The sequence below is a fragment of the Tupaia chinensis genome, unplaced genomic scaffold, assembly GCF_000334495.1.
Source record: "Tupaia chinensis unplaced genomic scaffold, TupChi_1.0 Scaffold000272_1, whole genome shotgun sequence".
Taxonomy (NCBI): domain Eukaryota; kingdom Metazoa; phylum Chordata; class Mammalia; order Scandentia; family Tupaiidae; genus Tupaia; species Tupaia belangeri.
The window spans coordinates 2390384-2406272 of record NW_006159754.1 but is presented as its reverse complement, the minus strand read 5'-3'; the positions used below and the strand labels follow the sequence as shown (position 1 = coordinate 2406272).

Sequence of the window (15889 nt, the reverse complement as noted above, 5' to 3'; positions counted from 1 at the left end):
TTAACCTGGCAAAGGAGCATGAAAAACAACTTTTTCTATACAAAAGTAGCAATTAAACCTTTTCAAACTTAAAGAAATTTAAAAGAAACATTTGAGAAGACTTTGGTCTAAGGATGATTGATGAAATCCCCAAAGTCGCCTGTACTGTGGATACATCAAAAGCAGAAAGTACGTCCAAACACGGCTTTCTAATAAGTGGAATGATATGATAACTGCATGTGAGTCCATCAAAATAAAAAAGTTAACCTCCTGAACACAGATTTCTGGAAAGCCCAGCCTGTAAGGAGGCCAAAGATTGTTCCATGTGAGAGTCAGATCTTACTCTCCTACTCAGCTATTTTCCTCAACTCTTGCTACCTCCCATTACTGTACATAAGAGGCAATCAAAAATTCATTAAACATGCAGACCAAAAAGATAAACTTTTAAAAAACTATTTAAGTTAGCTTTAGGGACCAGCAGTTGGCATAATGGCTATGTCACTGGACTCCCATGTAGTTGACTGCGGTTCGAGTCCCAGACCCGGTGGCTTAAACTCATGCTGGGCGTGTGTGCATGCGTGCCCAAGATCCCAAGAGCAGAATGGAGGAGAAGGGATTGTGGTGTGACCATTGCTCCCAGGGGGTGGGGGGCAGTGATTTCTCCCTTTCTGTCTCTCTGTCTCTCTCTTTCTGGTGAGCACACGTGCCCTATAGCAAAAGTCGCCTGTACTGTGGATACATCAAAAGCAGAAAGTACGTCCAAACACGGCTTTCTAATAAGTGGAATGATATGATAACTGCATGTGAGTCCATCAAAATAAAAAAGTTAACCTCCTGAACACAGATTTCTGGAAAGCCCAGCCTGTAAGGAGGCCAAAGATTGTTCCATGTGAGAGTCAGATCTTACTCTCCTACTCAGCTATTTTCCTCAACTCTTGCTACCTCCCATTACTGTACATAAGAGGCAATCAAAAATTCATTAAACATGCAGACCAAAAAGATAAACTTTTAAAAAACTATTTAAGTTAGCTTTAGGGACCAGCAGTTGGCATAATGGCTATGTCACTGGACTCCCATGTAGTTGACTGCGGTTCGAGTCCCAGACCCGGTGGCTTAAACTCATGCTGGGCGTGTGTGCATGCGTGCCCAAGATCCCAAGAGCAGAATGGAGGAGAAGGGATTGTGGTGTGACCATTCCCCCCAGGGGGTGGGGGGCAGTGATTTCTCCCTTTCTGTCTCTCTGTCTCTCTCTTTCTGGTGAGCACACGTGCCCTATAGCAAAAGCCTCTTAAAAAAAAAAAAAAGTCATTCTAAAATATTGAAAAATTGTCAAGGGCCAGATGGTGGTACAGCAATAAAAGGTGACGCTCACAAAGCTGACACATGTGGGAAGGGCTAGGTTTGCATCTTCTCTGAGAATTCCAGGCACGGACTTCGCCGGCTGCAGCTAGAGTAGACTGTGGTATGAAGACTCTATTAGGGGTTCCGTCTATCTCTGACTCACTCACTCTCTCTCTCTCTCTCTATCTCTCTCTCTCTCTTTCTCTCTCATGGAAGAAGTAAACTTAAAAAAAACACATTGCCAATAAACTCATTTATTCCAGTCATAGCAGATATAGAGAACATTAGTTTGAACTAAAAACATATCGGCGAATCCCTCAAAGGTCTGAACATGAACAGATTCTGATGGGTCACGTTACACAAGTGAAATGAGGAAGGAAACCCAGTATAAGAAAGCAGAACCACATTTGCTTCACAGGCTCTTCGTGGGCAGAACTAACGAATGCTGCAATTGGAAGGCACAGGACGGAGAACCCTCCCAAACGAAGGTGAATTTCAGTTTTATTATGAGTGTGCTTACTTATAAAAGGTAGAATATGCTAAAGGGGAAAAAAAGAGGGCTTTGGAATTAATATTCTACAAAATCAACGGTTATGAGCTTAAGGAACTTTATAATGTACAGTCACCTGCAGTGCACCGCAACCTCTTCAGTAGGGTTTGTGGCACTGCCATGTTAAAAGCAGCATTTGCAAAGGAAGCAGAACCATAACTTAGATTTCATGAGGCTATTATAGTAATGGTGCTGTTTTAAAAATGTATCACGCGCTTTAAGAATTCTAGCCAGAAACATAATAACAAGTACCTTTCTTCTCGACAGAGTCACTGAATGTGTTGAATAAATGCAGGGTGTTAATATGCTACAAACTTGATGTCCGTTTTATACATGCAGCACTGCAACTGACGAAGGGCTTTTTGTTTATTGATAATAGTTAACGCTGGAAACCATGAACGCCACGGCGATGCGGGGCCTCAATGGGTCTGAGCGCTGCCCCAGGGACACGCGGATAGCACAGCAGGTGTTCCCAGCCCTCTACACCGTGGTGTTCTTCGCCGGCCTTCTGCTGAACACCCTGGCCCTGTGGGTGTTCGTTCACATTCCCAGCTCCTCCACCTTCATCGTCTACCTCAAGAACACTTTGGTGGCCGACTTGATAATGACACTCATGCTCCCCTTCAAAATCCTCTCTGACTCACACCTCGGACCCTGGCAACTCAGAGCTTTCGTGTGTCGCTTCTCGGCTGTGATCTTTTATGAGACCATGTATGTGGGCATCACGCTGCTCGGCCTCATAGCCTTTGACAGATTCCTCAAAATCATCAAGCCTTTCAAAAAATGTTTTGTTAAAAAACCTGCTTTTGCAAAACTGGTCTCAGTCCTCATCTGGCTCTTTCTGTTCTTCATCTCCCTGCCAAATATGATCTTGAGCAACAAAGAAGCAACGCCGTCGTCTGTGAAAAAGTGCGCCTCTCTGAAGGGTCCTCTGGGGCTGAAATGGCACCAAGTGGTAACTTACACCTCCCAGGTTATTTTCTGGACGGTTTTCATCCTAATGCTTCTGTTTTACATGGTGATAGCAAAAAAAGTATACGATTCTTACAGAAAGTTCAAAAGTAAGGACAGCAAGAACAACAAAAAACTGGAAGGTAAAGTATTTGTTGTCGTGGCTGTCTTTTTTGTATGTTTTGCGCCATTTCATTTTGCCAGAATTCCATATACTCAAAGTCAAACCAACAGTAAGACTGACTGTACATTGCAAAATCAACTGTTTATTGCTAAAGAAACAACACTCTTTTTGGCAGCAACTAACATCTGTATGGATCCCTTAATATACATATTCTTATGTAAGAAATTCACAGAAAAGCTACCATGTATGAGAGGGAAAAAGACCTCAGCATCAAGCCAGGAAAACCACAGCAGTCAGACAGACAACATAACCCTAGGCTGACAATGTTAGACAGAATTAACTTCTATTTATTGCTGAGATCTCTTTGGAAATCAAACTTGAGCAACAGGGTAAAAGGATGAGAAGAAATGCTTTCTCAGGTTTCATTATCCTGGTGTAGAAAAAAAGATTATAAAAATTTTAACCTCACATAGATCTAGTCACAAGCAGAGTGAACTCTCATTCCGAGAATGTAACAGAAAGCAGACGGCCACTAGAGGTCATGCTTTCAAAAATGTTCACTTAACATTTTGGAAAAGATTAAGAAGAAATGTATATCCCCCCAAATCTCTCTAACCATCTTATCACATTCTTATCACATTCTTCAGTACACATAATTCAAAAAACACTACTGCTTCTGTATCACTCAAATGTTGATACTTTCTGATTTAAATCAAACGAACAACTCAACCTCTAAAGTCCACTGGTGAAATATGAAGCCTGGGGATGAAAGAGATGCTCCTGGCAAAGAGTTTGAGGATCTGAAGTGGTTCAGAAATCCTGGAGGAAGGATTCTCTTCTTACACTTGCAAAAAGCCACTTCCACATGACCGCTTTACATCACTGGAGGCATGGAGAACAGAATTAAAACTACTTTGCTTATGTCTTTAGTGTGTACAATTCGAGGGTGACCATGGTATGTTATGTGTAGAGTTCTCCCTTTGCCCAGCAAATATTCTAATGGTTGAACAATTTACCTACTCGGCAAAGCCTCCTTGGGTCCCAGCCCATATCCCCCTGCCCTGTCTGTGGGGAGAAAAGAGGAGACGTGAGAAATGTGCAGGACGTGACCACCAGAATAAGACCAGGGTCTTTATCTGGACATGACCTTGGGTGGCTGGATTGTTATGAGCAGAATGTCTTGGGATTGTTTTGAACTGAATGTTCCAAAGCATTGTTATAACCACCTGATAAATTCAGTAAGGACTAAAAACCTTACATCACAGAAGTCTCTGGAGTGTGTATAAATACTAGCAATAAAGTACATTCAGTGCTGACCAGTATTGACTGGCAGTCCTCCTGTTTCTATCCTGTCTTCTTGTCTTTCTTTAATCCTCACCCTCCTCTCCCCAAAGTCAGGAACTGTTCGGCATCGGTGGGTCTGACACCTGTCAAAAATAATTACTTCTCTGACTGCTTGGGAATGTGTATTAGGTCCTCAGTGCTGATTTTCTTTTACTAGTTGGCTATATTCTTTTTTTGGGGGGGGGAGAGATTTTCGCTATAGGGTGCGTGCACTCTCCAGACAGACAGAGAGAGACATAGAGACAGAGAGCGAGAAATCACCCCCCAGGGGGGATGGTCACACCGCAATCCCTTCTCCTCCATTCTCTTCTCGGGATCTTGGGCACGCATGCACACACGCCCAGCGTGAGTTGTAAGCTACCAGGTCCGGGACGCAAACCGGGGTCGACTACGTGGGAGTCCAACGACATAGCCATTACACTAACTGCTGGCTCCCTAGTTGGCTATGTTCTTTACTACATCCACCCCCCCAAAATGGTTAGGACTCTCTGAGAACAGACATGTCCATGTTTTGCTGGTGTCTTTCACAAGACTTCCCACAGACATGACTACAGGTGTCTTAACTCGGAAAGTGCTATTCTTCGTATACGTAGAAATTCAGCTGACCTATGTTGAGTAACTGTCAAAGCGTGATGACCTACTTGTACTTATTTACATTCATATTTTTCCCCGGTATCTTTGTAGTTCGAGATAGCAAACTTTTTTTTTTTTTTTGGTTTATTGTGGATGCTTATTTACATCTTCTACAGAAAATACAGAAAGGAGAAGTCATGGTTTATAAATGTGCCATTGGCTCCAACACAATCATCACGAGTTGACACTCAGGCTTCCTCCATGGCCTCAAAAGACCCAGAACTTGTTCACCCATCTGGCCTCATCTCCTGACTGCTCTTTCATCCCTTGAACTTGACATTCTTCTAAGCTAGTAACTATCAAAACAGGCCATGTTCCTTTTGGCTCCTGTGTCATGGCACATACAATTTCTCTCAGATTTCTCTAGAAAACTCTTCCCTAACACTCTACATGGTCATCACCTCCTCCATGATGTCCCTCTCACCACCGTCTCAAGCGCAATCAGTCCCTCACGTGTATGTTGTCACATGTCAATGGCTGTACTTATCACACTGCCTAGTGACTGACCCATCACATATTATGTATGTACGTGTCTAAGAACCTATGTATACTTTTGAGAGCAGAGACTCTCGCTGTGCAATCAATCAATCTTTCATTTTAAAAGGTTTAATTTTCATGTACTAGAAAAGCAAAAGGGAACCCTGTTCCATTGACACCGTTATCGAATCATGAGGCGAATTTCTTGAAATGAAAGCTCAAGCACCGTTCAGCTGCTCTCCTACAGCAGTGGGGTTGGGAGGGGCCTGAGGAATGCTGGTCCTGAGATCGCTAGTGGAATCCATGAAGGAAGGAGGATCATTAAACAGCCCATGTGTAGCTGGGGGCTGCTGCCAACATTTCACGTATAAAGCTATGGACAAAATTCATTAGCTATGCATTGCTGGTATCGCTTAAGCGAAATTTGTAACTGTAACATACTACAGTCTCTAAAACTCTTCTTTAGAAAGTGCTCGAGATATCTGATTTTTTTTCACTCTCTCAAATAAGAGAAGCCATTCTTACTATCAGGGATGTCACTACGCCCACATTATCTCCAATGAGTACACGATATAAACATGAACACACGCTAAGGCTGTACTGTACAGAAGTAACTGCATTTAAGCTTCCCTTTGTGAAACAGCAAACTATGCTTGGTGGGTAGTCTATGTCAACTCCAATGACATTTTCTTTTCTTAAGTGTTTTTTTCTTCTTTTTAATTGCCAGAGGGGGCATACACTTGACAGACATTGACATACACACACACACATACACACACACACACACACACATACACACACACACGGAGAGCGAGAGAAAGAGGGGAGAGAGAGAGAGAGATAAAGCAACCCAAAAGGGAATAGCCATGCTGAAATCTATCTTCTCGCTCTCTGTTCTGTCGGAATTTGGAGCATCTAAGTACACGTGCCCTTTCAGAGTGCTTCTCAAGCCACCAGGGTTGACATGTGAACCACAGTTGTCCGTGTGGGATCCAGCTCCCTTCACCACTAGGCTACAGGACCAGCCTTTTATGACATTTTCAATCTCCACTCAATGTGCGTACAGAGAATGTATGCAAGCTTTTAGAACAACATTTAAAGATAAAATGTCAGTAGCAAGTCTGTCCTCCATGAACACAAATACTTTGTTGTATTGTAATAATATTGCAGTCAAAAGCACAATGCTTGAGCTATAGAATGAAGTACTTAACCAAGAACTGGAAGAAGCAGATTAGAGCTATCTTAAAATCCCACTTGCAAAATGAAGAGCTTCCTTTCCATACTAGCAATCACAAATACTATATTTCAAGAATATTTAAAGAATGGGATGCTATAGCCCAGCCATAAATGACACACAGAAAAGAAAAGAAAAAAATTTTAAGTAGCTTTAATATAGTCTATGAGCTCAGAACACAACTAAGGGCTTTTTTCAAGAGCTAAAATGTAATTATTTTTACCGGATAAAAAGCATAAGATCTACCAAACATCCTCCAGGAGAGGAAGAGGATTGAAGAGGGAGATATAATTGCCACACACAAAACAATTCTTGAGAAAACAAAGAAATTACTGTAAAGGGGGAGGGGCAGGCAGGGAAGCCAGGCAACTTTCCAACTCAGAAGTATGAAGGCTGTTAAAGTCATTACATCATAACCTATAAAAATTACCCAATCTTATTAATCCCATTATTCTATATCCATTTAAAAGTTGTTTCCTGTACCTTTCCAAAATCTTCTTCCAATTTATTTAAGTTTTTGCTAAAGGATGCCCACGCTCACCAGAGAAGAGACAGAGACAAAGTAAGAGAGAGGGAAAGTGAGAAAACACCTTCCAGGGGAGATGGCCATGCTGTGATCCCTTTTCCGTTTTCCTCTGGGATTTCAGACATGCACGCACATGCACTGGTGTGTTTCTCAGACTGCTGGGTCCAGGATTTGAACAACATGTCAGCCAAGTTGGATCCAGAGCATTAAACACCATGCCACTAACTAGTCACCTCTAAAATCTTCTTTCTAAAAATGTCTAACCATTGCCTCCATGAAAATCACATTTCTCCAATAAATTCATATATCAAATTTCTCGTGGATTTTAACAGAACAAAATACAACAGCAGAAAAGCCCAAAGTAACATCTAATATTTAAGAAAATTTATGTTTAGAAGTCAGTAGCCTGATTAAGGAAAGTGCAAATTTTACAAATCATTACAAGTGCCTAAAAACAGACTTCGATGTTTTGAATTTTTCATGGAAACCAAATATAGATAATATGAACTCAGAGTGCTAGACTTACCCAGAGTTTCTAATTCATTAGGTCTGGGGTGAGGCCTATGAACAAGTTTCTGGGTGACATGATGTAACAGCTCTGAAACACACACTAGGAACCACTGTGCTAGGGTCTGCCAGTGGCAGGAGGTTAAGGTAGCTGGGTCCCATATGGCCAGCTGCACAGTTTGAGTCCCACAGCTGGTGGCTTGAAAATAGGCCAAAGCATATGGGTGTACCCAAAATCCTGAGAGCAGAATGGAGGAGAAAGGACTACAATATGTGCATCCCCCACTAAAGTATCTGGCTTCTCTCCCCCCTCTCTCCTCTCTTTCTTTCTCCATAATCTAGTGAGTGCATGACCCCTATAGCAAGTTGAAAGAAAGAAAGAAAGAAAGAAAGAAAGAAAGAAAGAAAGAAAGAAAGAAAGAAAAGAAAAGAAAAGAAAAGAAAAGAAAAGAAAAGAAAAGAAAAGAAAAGAAAAGAAAAGAAAAGAAAAGAAAAGAAAAGAAAAGAAAAGAAAAGAAAAGAAAAGAAAAGAAAAGAAAAGAAAAGAAAAGAAAAGAAAAGAAAAGAAAAGAAAAGAAAAGAAAAGAAAAGAAAAGAAAAGAAAAGAAAAGAAAAGAAAAGAAAAGAAAAGAAAAGAAAAGAAAAGAAAAGAAAAGAAAAGAAAAGAAAAGAAAAGAAAAGAAAAGAAAAGAAAAGAAAAGAAAAGAAAAGAAAAGAAAAGAAAAGAAAAGAAAAGAAAAGAAAAGAAAAGAAAAGAAAAGAAAAGAGAAGGAAGGAAGGAGGGAAGGAGGGAAGCAGGGAGGGAGAAGAAAAGAAAAGAAAAAGAGAAAGGAAAGAAAGAAAGAAAGGGAAAGGAAAGACAGGAGAGGAGAGGAGAGGAGAGGAGAGGAGAAAGGAAGGAGGGAGGGAGGGAGGGAAAAGGAAAGGAAAGGAAAGGAAAGGAAAAAGAAAAAGAAAAGAGAAAGAGGAAGGAAGGAAGGAAGGGAGGAACAAAGGAAGGGAGAGAAAGAGGAAGGAAGGAAGGAAGGAGGGAGGGAGAAGAAAAGGAAAGGAAAGGAAAGAGGCAAAGACCACGTTCTCCCTCTCTCTGCCCCTCTCTTTCTCCAGTTATCCAGTAAGTGCTATAGCAAGTTAAAAAAAAAAAGAAAGGAAAAAAAGAACACCTTTACTAAATATCTTAGGGTCGGACCTCCATCAAGGCTGATCCACAGTCAGTCCTCTTGGATACGAATGCCCAAGGGTTGGATCGGTCAGCAGGAGGCAAAGAAAACGTTAATGAGAGATCAGGACAGCTGTGAGGTGACAGGAGTGGTAAGGACTAGGGATGCACACAGCGCTCACGCTCCATTTAAAGGGACATCTACTACTCTATGCCAACTGCTGGCACAGAAAGGAATTCAAGGCCAGAGTTGGCGGCTAATAACAATGACAATACTAAAAACAGCAGCGGTGGGCCAGCAGGTGGCATAGTGGTTAAAGTGTTGCACTCCCCCGTGACCATCTGCAGTGAGTCCCAGGCCTGGTGGCTTGAAAATCACGCCAGGCATGTGTGTGTCCCCAAAATCCCAGAAGGAGAATGGAGAAGGGATGGCAACATAGCCACCCCGATGGGGTGATTTCTCACTTTGCCTCTCACTATCTCTCTCTCTCTCTTACTCTTCTATGAGTGCATGCACCCTAAGGCAAAAACCTTAATAATAATAATAAAAAAAAAAGGCAGCGGTAAAACTGGTACTACAAACTATGTACCAGGCAGGTGTACAAAGAACTGTAAATATTTTATCTCACTTAATAATCCGAGGAAGGCTAGAAAGTGCTGTTTATTATCTCTGTTTGGGAAATGGAAAGGTAGGTAACGTGAATGGAATCACACAGTTGGTAAGAAGCGGAGCTGGGGATCTGATTCAGACTCTGGTCTCTGAGCCCATATTCTTGACCCCTGTATTGACAGCCTTGAATCTTCTAATGTTCTCCAACAAAGACATCTAACTCGTCTCCTATGCTGTTACTTTCTGCTAGTTTAAAAACTTCCATAACTGCCCCTATGCTCCTTGGCCCCTCAGAACAAGACATTTATGTGTGAGCTGTGATCTGCCCTGGTGCTAAGGTGCTCAGTTCTCACCTAGACGCTGGCTGCAGTTGGCCTCACACTCTGGCCCGAGTGCAGTGCAGACCACCCCTATGGAGACTTCCTTGAAAATGCTCACTGTGCTGCTGTGCTCTCTTCTAAATGCTCTGTCTGCTTCCTCCTTCCAGGTCCAGCTCAGATTTCATCTCCTGTGAGCTCTTCTTCATCTTCTCCATTTGGAATTGGCTGCCTTTCCCTCTGAGTGTCTGTGGTGTTACTTAGGTTCTCTCTCAATGTAGCACATCTGGACTCATTACGGCCTGTGCTTCTTACCAGAGTGCACCTTGCAGAGGTCAGAGGCCCTCTACCAAGTAGGTGATGAGGACATGACTGAGTGAACCAAAGAATCTACTCCTGGGGATTTTACTCTACTCTAGAGCTCTCAAGTGCTGGAGGGAACCCTAAAACACTCATAGGATGCCATAATCAAACCACCCATATCCCTGCAGTTGCTGAGACCTCGGGATCATCCTCCTTACCATTCTCCTTGCCGGGGCTGTATCAACCTTTGGGGAATTCTGCTTAGCCTTACTGCCATGACAGGATGTCTGGATTTCCCAAAGGAGTCACAGAAGGTTTTTGAGGAAGAGAACAGCATACTCTAGGCTTTAGGAAATCCAATTGGCCACCAATAGGATAATTTTAGATTGAAGGAAAAGCCACTGAGGCCAAGAGACTAATCTTGAATGTTGGGGCAATGTGGTAGCCTAGGGTAATGCAATTATAACCACAATTGGTCCTGGGTTTACATCCCAGGACCTCCTTCAGCACACCAGGTACACAAGTGGGTGGTCGTCATTGCGGCTAACTGAAACTGGATTGGATGGATTTGGGTGGGAACATCCTGTAGATGGAAAACAAGTCTTCCAGTTATTCAAACAAGGGTCCAGGCCCATCTGACATGGACTTAAGACACAGTTCATAGAGATATTTTTAGTTTAGAGCCTAAGGCCTCTGAAAGTGTGGCATAATATGTAAATCATATTGCCCCCTTCAGAGCACATAAAGTATGTCATTGTGATTTATATGTAAAAAAAATATTTTCAATGGGGTTCGTAATGTCTGCAATCCCTGTCCTGTAATGAAGCATCAGTTGTTCTGAAGACCATTAGCTTGAGTGATCAGTTGACCATGCAAGGAGGATGAATTTGAAGTATCAATGAGAGCACTGGCTCAGATAGTCTATCCAGTGGAGCAAAATATGGACCAGGACTCTGAAGACAGGGCTAGATTAGAAGCTGATGGAATAATCTTTTCTGAGACAAGGATAGAATAAGGAATAAGATGAGATCCTCAGCATCCACACTGCACAAGTCTCATAAATTTGTGACAGAGAAGAAGAGGAATAAGAGAAGGTGCCTTGGACTAGGGGAGGGGAAGTAGGATTGATGATTTAAAACAAATCAAAATGAAACAAAAACAAAACAAAAACAAAAACAGGAGGTCCAGTGTATTGGTAACTAAGCAGTAAGACAGATTCAAGGAGGAAGTAATGGTAAACAGAATCATACACCCTGAAGAGGTCAAATGTGACTAATCTGCAACTAAAAGGTCAATGTTGACTTTAAGACCAACCGAGGTAGGGTAGAGCCCCAGTTTGTGAATGGGAAGTGAGGGAGTAGAAGCAACTCTTTCCACAAAGGACAAGTCAGGTTAAAAGAGCTTCCTGGAGAAACAGTCTCTAATTGTTATAGTAGCTGGGCTTTGCCCCAGATTTCTAAGAACAAGGAGGGTGTCTCCTAGCTCTGCGATGAAGCATGGACTGTATACGTTCCATGTGAACAGCAGAGCAGAGGTCCAAATCGAATGGTTGGGTGTGACCCTACAGGCAGAAGGACCCAACCTTGGTCATACAATGGGTGTGCCAACATTCCAGACATCCATGTTACCTGGCTTTCAGATTCCATGGCCTCACCCATTCTAGTATAAAGGATTACAAATTTATTTTAAAATAAATTGTTGACCAACAGATAGTGCAATGGTTATGTCACTGGACTCCCACATAGTCTACTGCCATTCAAATCCCGGACACAGTGGCTTAAAACTCACACCAGGTACATATGCGTGCATGCTCAAAGTCCCAAAAGGAGAATGAAGAAGGTATTGTGGTGTGGCCATCCCCTTAGGGAGTGATTTCTAGCTTTCTGTCTCTCTCTGTCTTTCTGGCAAGCACATATGCCCTATAGCAAAAATCTCTCTCTAAAAAATGCATGCATGCATACATACATTGTTCTTAGATATTGGTTTTAATATTATTTAGTATTTAAATCAGTTATTTAAAAAGCTGTATGAGGGCCAGGGCGAAAAGGGGAGATAGGAATACTATGAGAAAATGGTAGGAATGGAAGTTGGAAAGATGGGGAAGAATAATAAAAGAGAAAGAAGGGAAGAATATGAAAGGGAAAGAAACTCAATGTTAAACTTAGAGGAGGCAAACTAGTTTTGTTTTTAAAATTATAGCTCGGGGGCCAGCAGGATGGTGAAGACACTGGACTCCCAGATGGCCAACCATGGTTTGAGTTTCAGAGCTGGTGACTTGAGAATCACACTGGGCACATGTGCGTGCATGCCCCAAATCCTGGGAGGATGGAGGAGCAATGACTGGGGCATAGCCATCCCCCGGGGTGGGGGTGATTTCCCACTTTTCCTCTCTCTCTGTCTCTGACAAGTTCACATGCCCTATGGCAGAAACCATAAAGAAAAAAGAAAAAAAGTCGTAGCTGATTCAACATGCCACTCCTATGTAATAAAACTGAAACTGAGGATATAACAACCTGAGGCATGTAATAGAATGTTTACTTTTATTTTTGAACTTAGTTTAAAAGTTTTATGTTCACACACGACCTTTAACTATTCATCTTAAACAATTTTATCTAATGCATATCTGAATACTTTTAGAGCTTTGGGTTGTTTTTTAAGTATTAGCTTTATGTATTCAATTTATATCATATATACATATGATATTGCTCTTTTAATCGATTCATCTTTTCATTCTATTTAACTGTGCAACGGCATTTCCTAAAGCACGAAATGCTTAAACAGCAAGTAAATGAAGCGCTAACCTGAAGGAGTAAGTGATCCTACTGTGACCACCTCCTTTCTCTCCCCACATATCTTGCCCTCAGCCTTCCACTGCTCCACAATTTCAGATCATCTAGAATAAACAAGTCCTAACTTCCTCCTTTCCAGGAGGAAAGCTGACAAGAAAAATCAAAAAAAGTATTTCAAGCAATTATTGACTCATCATTGAAGCGAAACCAGGAGCTTTCTAAAGGCAACTAAAATAGTACAGACATAAGTTCAGAGGTGAGGGATATTTTCCACTTTTAATCTACTCCAAGTTGATCATGCATGCAGACATCCCCATTCGCTCACTTACTGACTTTCCCTCTGCCTTCCCACAAGAAAGCAAGTGCTACTGTTACCTAAATGCCAACCCAGTTCCAAACACCATAAGCACTGCTCTGTTACATAATCTCATTTAAATGTTACAACCTTACATGAGAGGCCTTCCCATTTTTCAATTTTCCAAAGTAACTGAGGCTCAGATATGTTAAAGACTCACTAAGTGGAGACAGTAGGCTCCAAACTAAACATGCCATGGCCCAACACTGCCTCTCACTGCAAGAGAGGGGAGATATGATTAAGTCATCCAGTTGGAGGAGGTTGTTAATGAAAAGGTAAGAGTCAGATGCAGGCAGATCTTCAGACTCAGTCCCCAAACCATCCCTTGCCTTTAATCAACCATTACAAATGAAGTTCTCATACCCCCCAAAAAAGGTGAAGTGCTTTATGTAAAACAGACCGACTAGATACAAATCATTTCAAATGACAGATTAAACATAATAATTCAAGTGTAGGCACCCAAAGATACCAATCTCATCAAAGTAAAGGTTTATAATAATTATACTCAGCACAAATTCTCAGCTACTGCATGGCAGCCACAGTTAGAATGACTTTTGTGTTCAGAGATGAAATGGTACGATCTGGGGAAGATTTTTCTACTACCCTTGGTACATGTTCTTGCTACATGGAAAAGACATGGGCATTCATTCAAATCACCTTCAGCTGTGTTTTGACTAGACTTCTGCTTGTCTTTGTTTTATAATAATAAGCGTACTACAAAGGACTGTGTTGCCCTTCAGGTAAATTTTTCTTAAAAAAGAAACGGATACATCTGTGATTACAGTGACATAATATCATGCCAGTCACCAGTGGGGAGGGGTCTCTGTCTCCAGGTCCACACCAAGACAGAGAAGCCAAACAAAGGAGGGAGGAAAGAAGAAGTTATCATGCCATGGAGAAAACACAAGACAATTAATGTAAACCTTATAATAGATTCACTCAATGTCTCACAACAAAAAAAAATGGGAAAAGAAAAAAAAAAGTTTATTTCAGGATTAGGAAAGTTTTGGTAGTAGTAATCTTAACTAATTTCAATTCCCTGGAAGAAGTGAGAAACATTTTCTCTTCTTGAGAGTTTCTACCTCTTTAAGAATGTATTTTCCGAGTCAGCCTGTGGCCAAATGGTTACCTAAACTGTGTAGTTCTAGTCCCAGATGTGGCAGCTTGAAAAACACACCAGATGTGTGTACATACATACTCAAAATTCTAAGAGGAAGAAAAAAATGGAAGAGAAGGGACTGTGGTATGACTATTCTTTGGGGGGGGGAGTGCTCTCTCACTTTCCCTGTCTCTCTCTCTCTCTATCTTGAGCACAAATACCCTCTGGCAAATAAAACATATATAATTTGGGGGAAAAAAATGTTATGGGAATCCTCAACCAAATTTCTGTGACTAAACTAGAATTATCATTTTATTAGATAATTAAGCCAAGAATAGTTGAATGAATAATCCAATACCCTGAAGAAAAAAACCATGAGCCTATTCTACCAGTTATGTGATTAGTGATCTATGAACCCAACCCATGTCCAAAAAGAAGATTACAAATATTTATTTGATTTCAAAATTCCAAACCTCAATGAAAACTTCCAGCTAATATGTCCTAACTCCCTTGGAAACATGTAAGCTTTCTCTCGCTACACACCCCACAGAAGGACTTAACAAATAAAAATTAAAGCAATTTTCCAAAGCCAAGGAAATTAAAGAAAAAAGTAAAAGTAAAAAGCTGAGGAATGTTTCTGAAGAATAAAAAAGTCTAAAAAGACAATGGAACTGAGTCAGCTGGTGGCACAAAGGTAAAGGCAACTGAATCTCACGGGTTTGGCTGTGCAGGTAAAACCCAAACCTGGTGGCTTGACAAACACACCAGGTACATGTATGTGCCTGCCCAATATCCCCAAAACAAGGAGAAATTGAGAATAAGAGACTGCAGCATGACCATTCCCCATGCTGGGTATCCTCTCTCTTTTTCTCCGGTGAGCATATGAGCCTTCTGGCAATGATAATAATTTTAAAGAGACAAACTAAATTCAATGTACAATCGTTGATTGTATTCTACAACAAAAATTTTTCTAAGGAATAGTATTGGGAAATTGTCAAAATTTTAATGAAGACTGAATAGGTTTCAATATTATATCAATATTAATCTCTTGACTAATAATAGTATTGTAACTAGGTAAGAGAATAGTCTTCCTCTTGGGAAATAATATGCTGAAGAAGTTGAGTGTGGTATATTTGCCACAATGACTATACCATAAACACATCTTCCCAAAAAGTGTGTGCATGTGTATGACTGGTGGCGGGGGAGGGGATGTAATATGTGAAAAATGGTACAATTTGTAAATCTACAATAGATGAAATCTAGTTAAACTATTCTTTCAATTTGTTTAAAAATGTTAGAAGAAAAACGCTACCCATAATTTTTAAAAAGGTATTATTTTAAGTACTGTTTTGGTAGATATATACACATACACTTAGGTGCACACGCGCGCACACACACACACACGCGCGCGCACTTGCCCACATATACACACCCCAGAATGTTGTCCTGAATTCAAAATAAATTTAAGGATTGTAATATCTGAAGTATTATTAGGAGAGCTGCTCTGAATTTAACAGGATCTTCTAATGGAGCAGCAAGGTAATTATTGCTATAAAGTCCCCTTAGGCTTTTGTGAAATGTGAGACTTGCC

At 41.1% G+C, this 15889-nt stretch overlaps 2 protein-coding genes across 2 annotated transcripts in view; one reads left to right on the top strand and one right to left on the bottom strand.

Moving 5' to 3' along the window:
- The window catches only part of MED12L (mediator complex subunit 12L), a 393053-nt gene that overhangs the window by 109910 nt on the left and 267254 nt on the right, over positions 1 to 15889 (bottom strand). The gene's annotated exons all lie outside the window — the stretch shown is intronic.
- On the top strand, positions 1682 to 4121 carry P2RY13 (purinergic receptor P2Y13). Its single transcript, XM_006149732.3, has 2 exons — positions 1682 to 1808; positions 2250 to 4121. The coding sequence occupies exons 1-2, from the start codon at positions 1689 to 1691 to the stop codon at positions 3264 to 3266; spliced, it is 1137 nt and encodes a 378-aa protein (XP_006149794.2). The 5' UTR covers positions 1682 to 1688; the 3' UTR covers positions 3267 to 4121.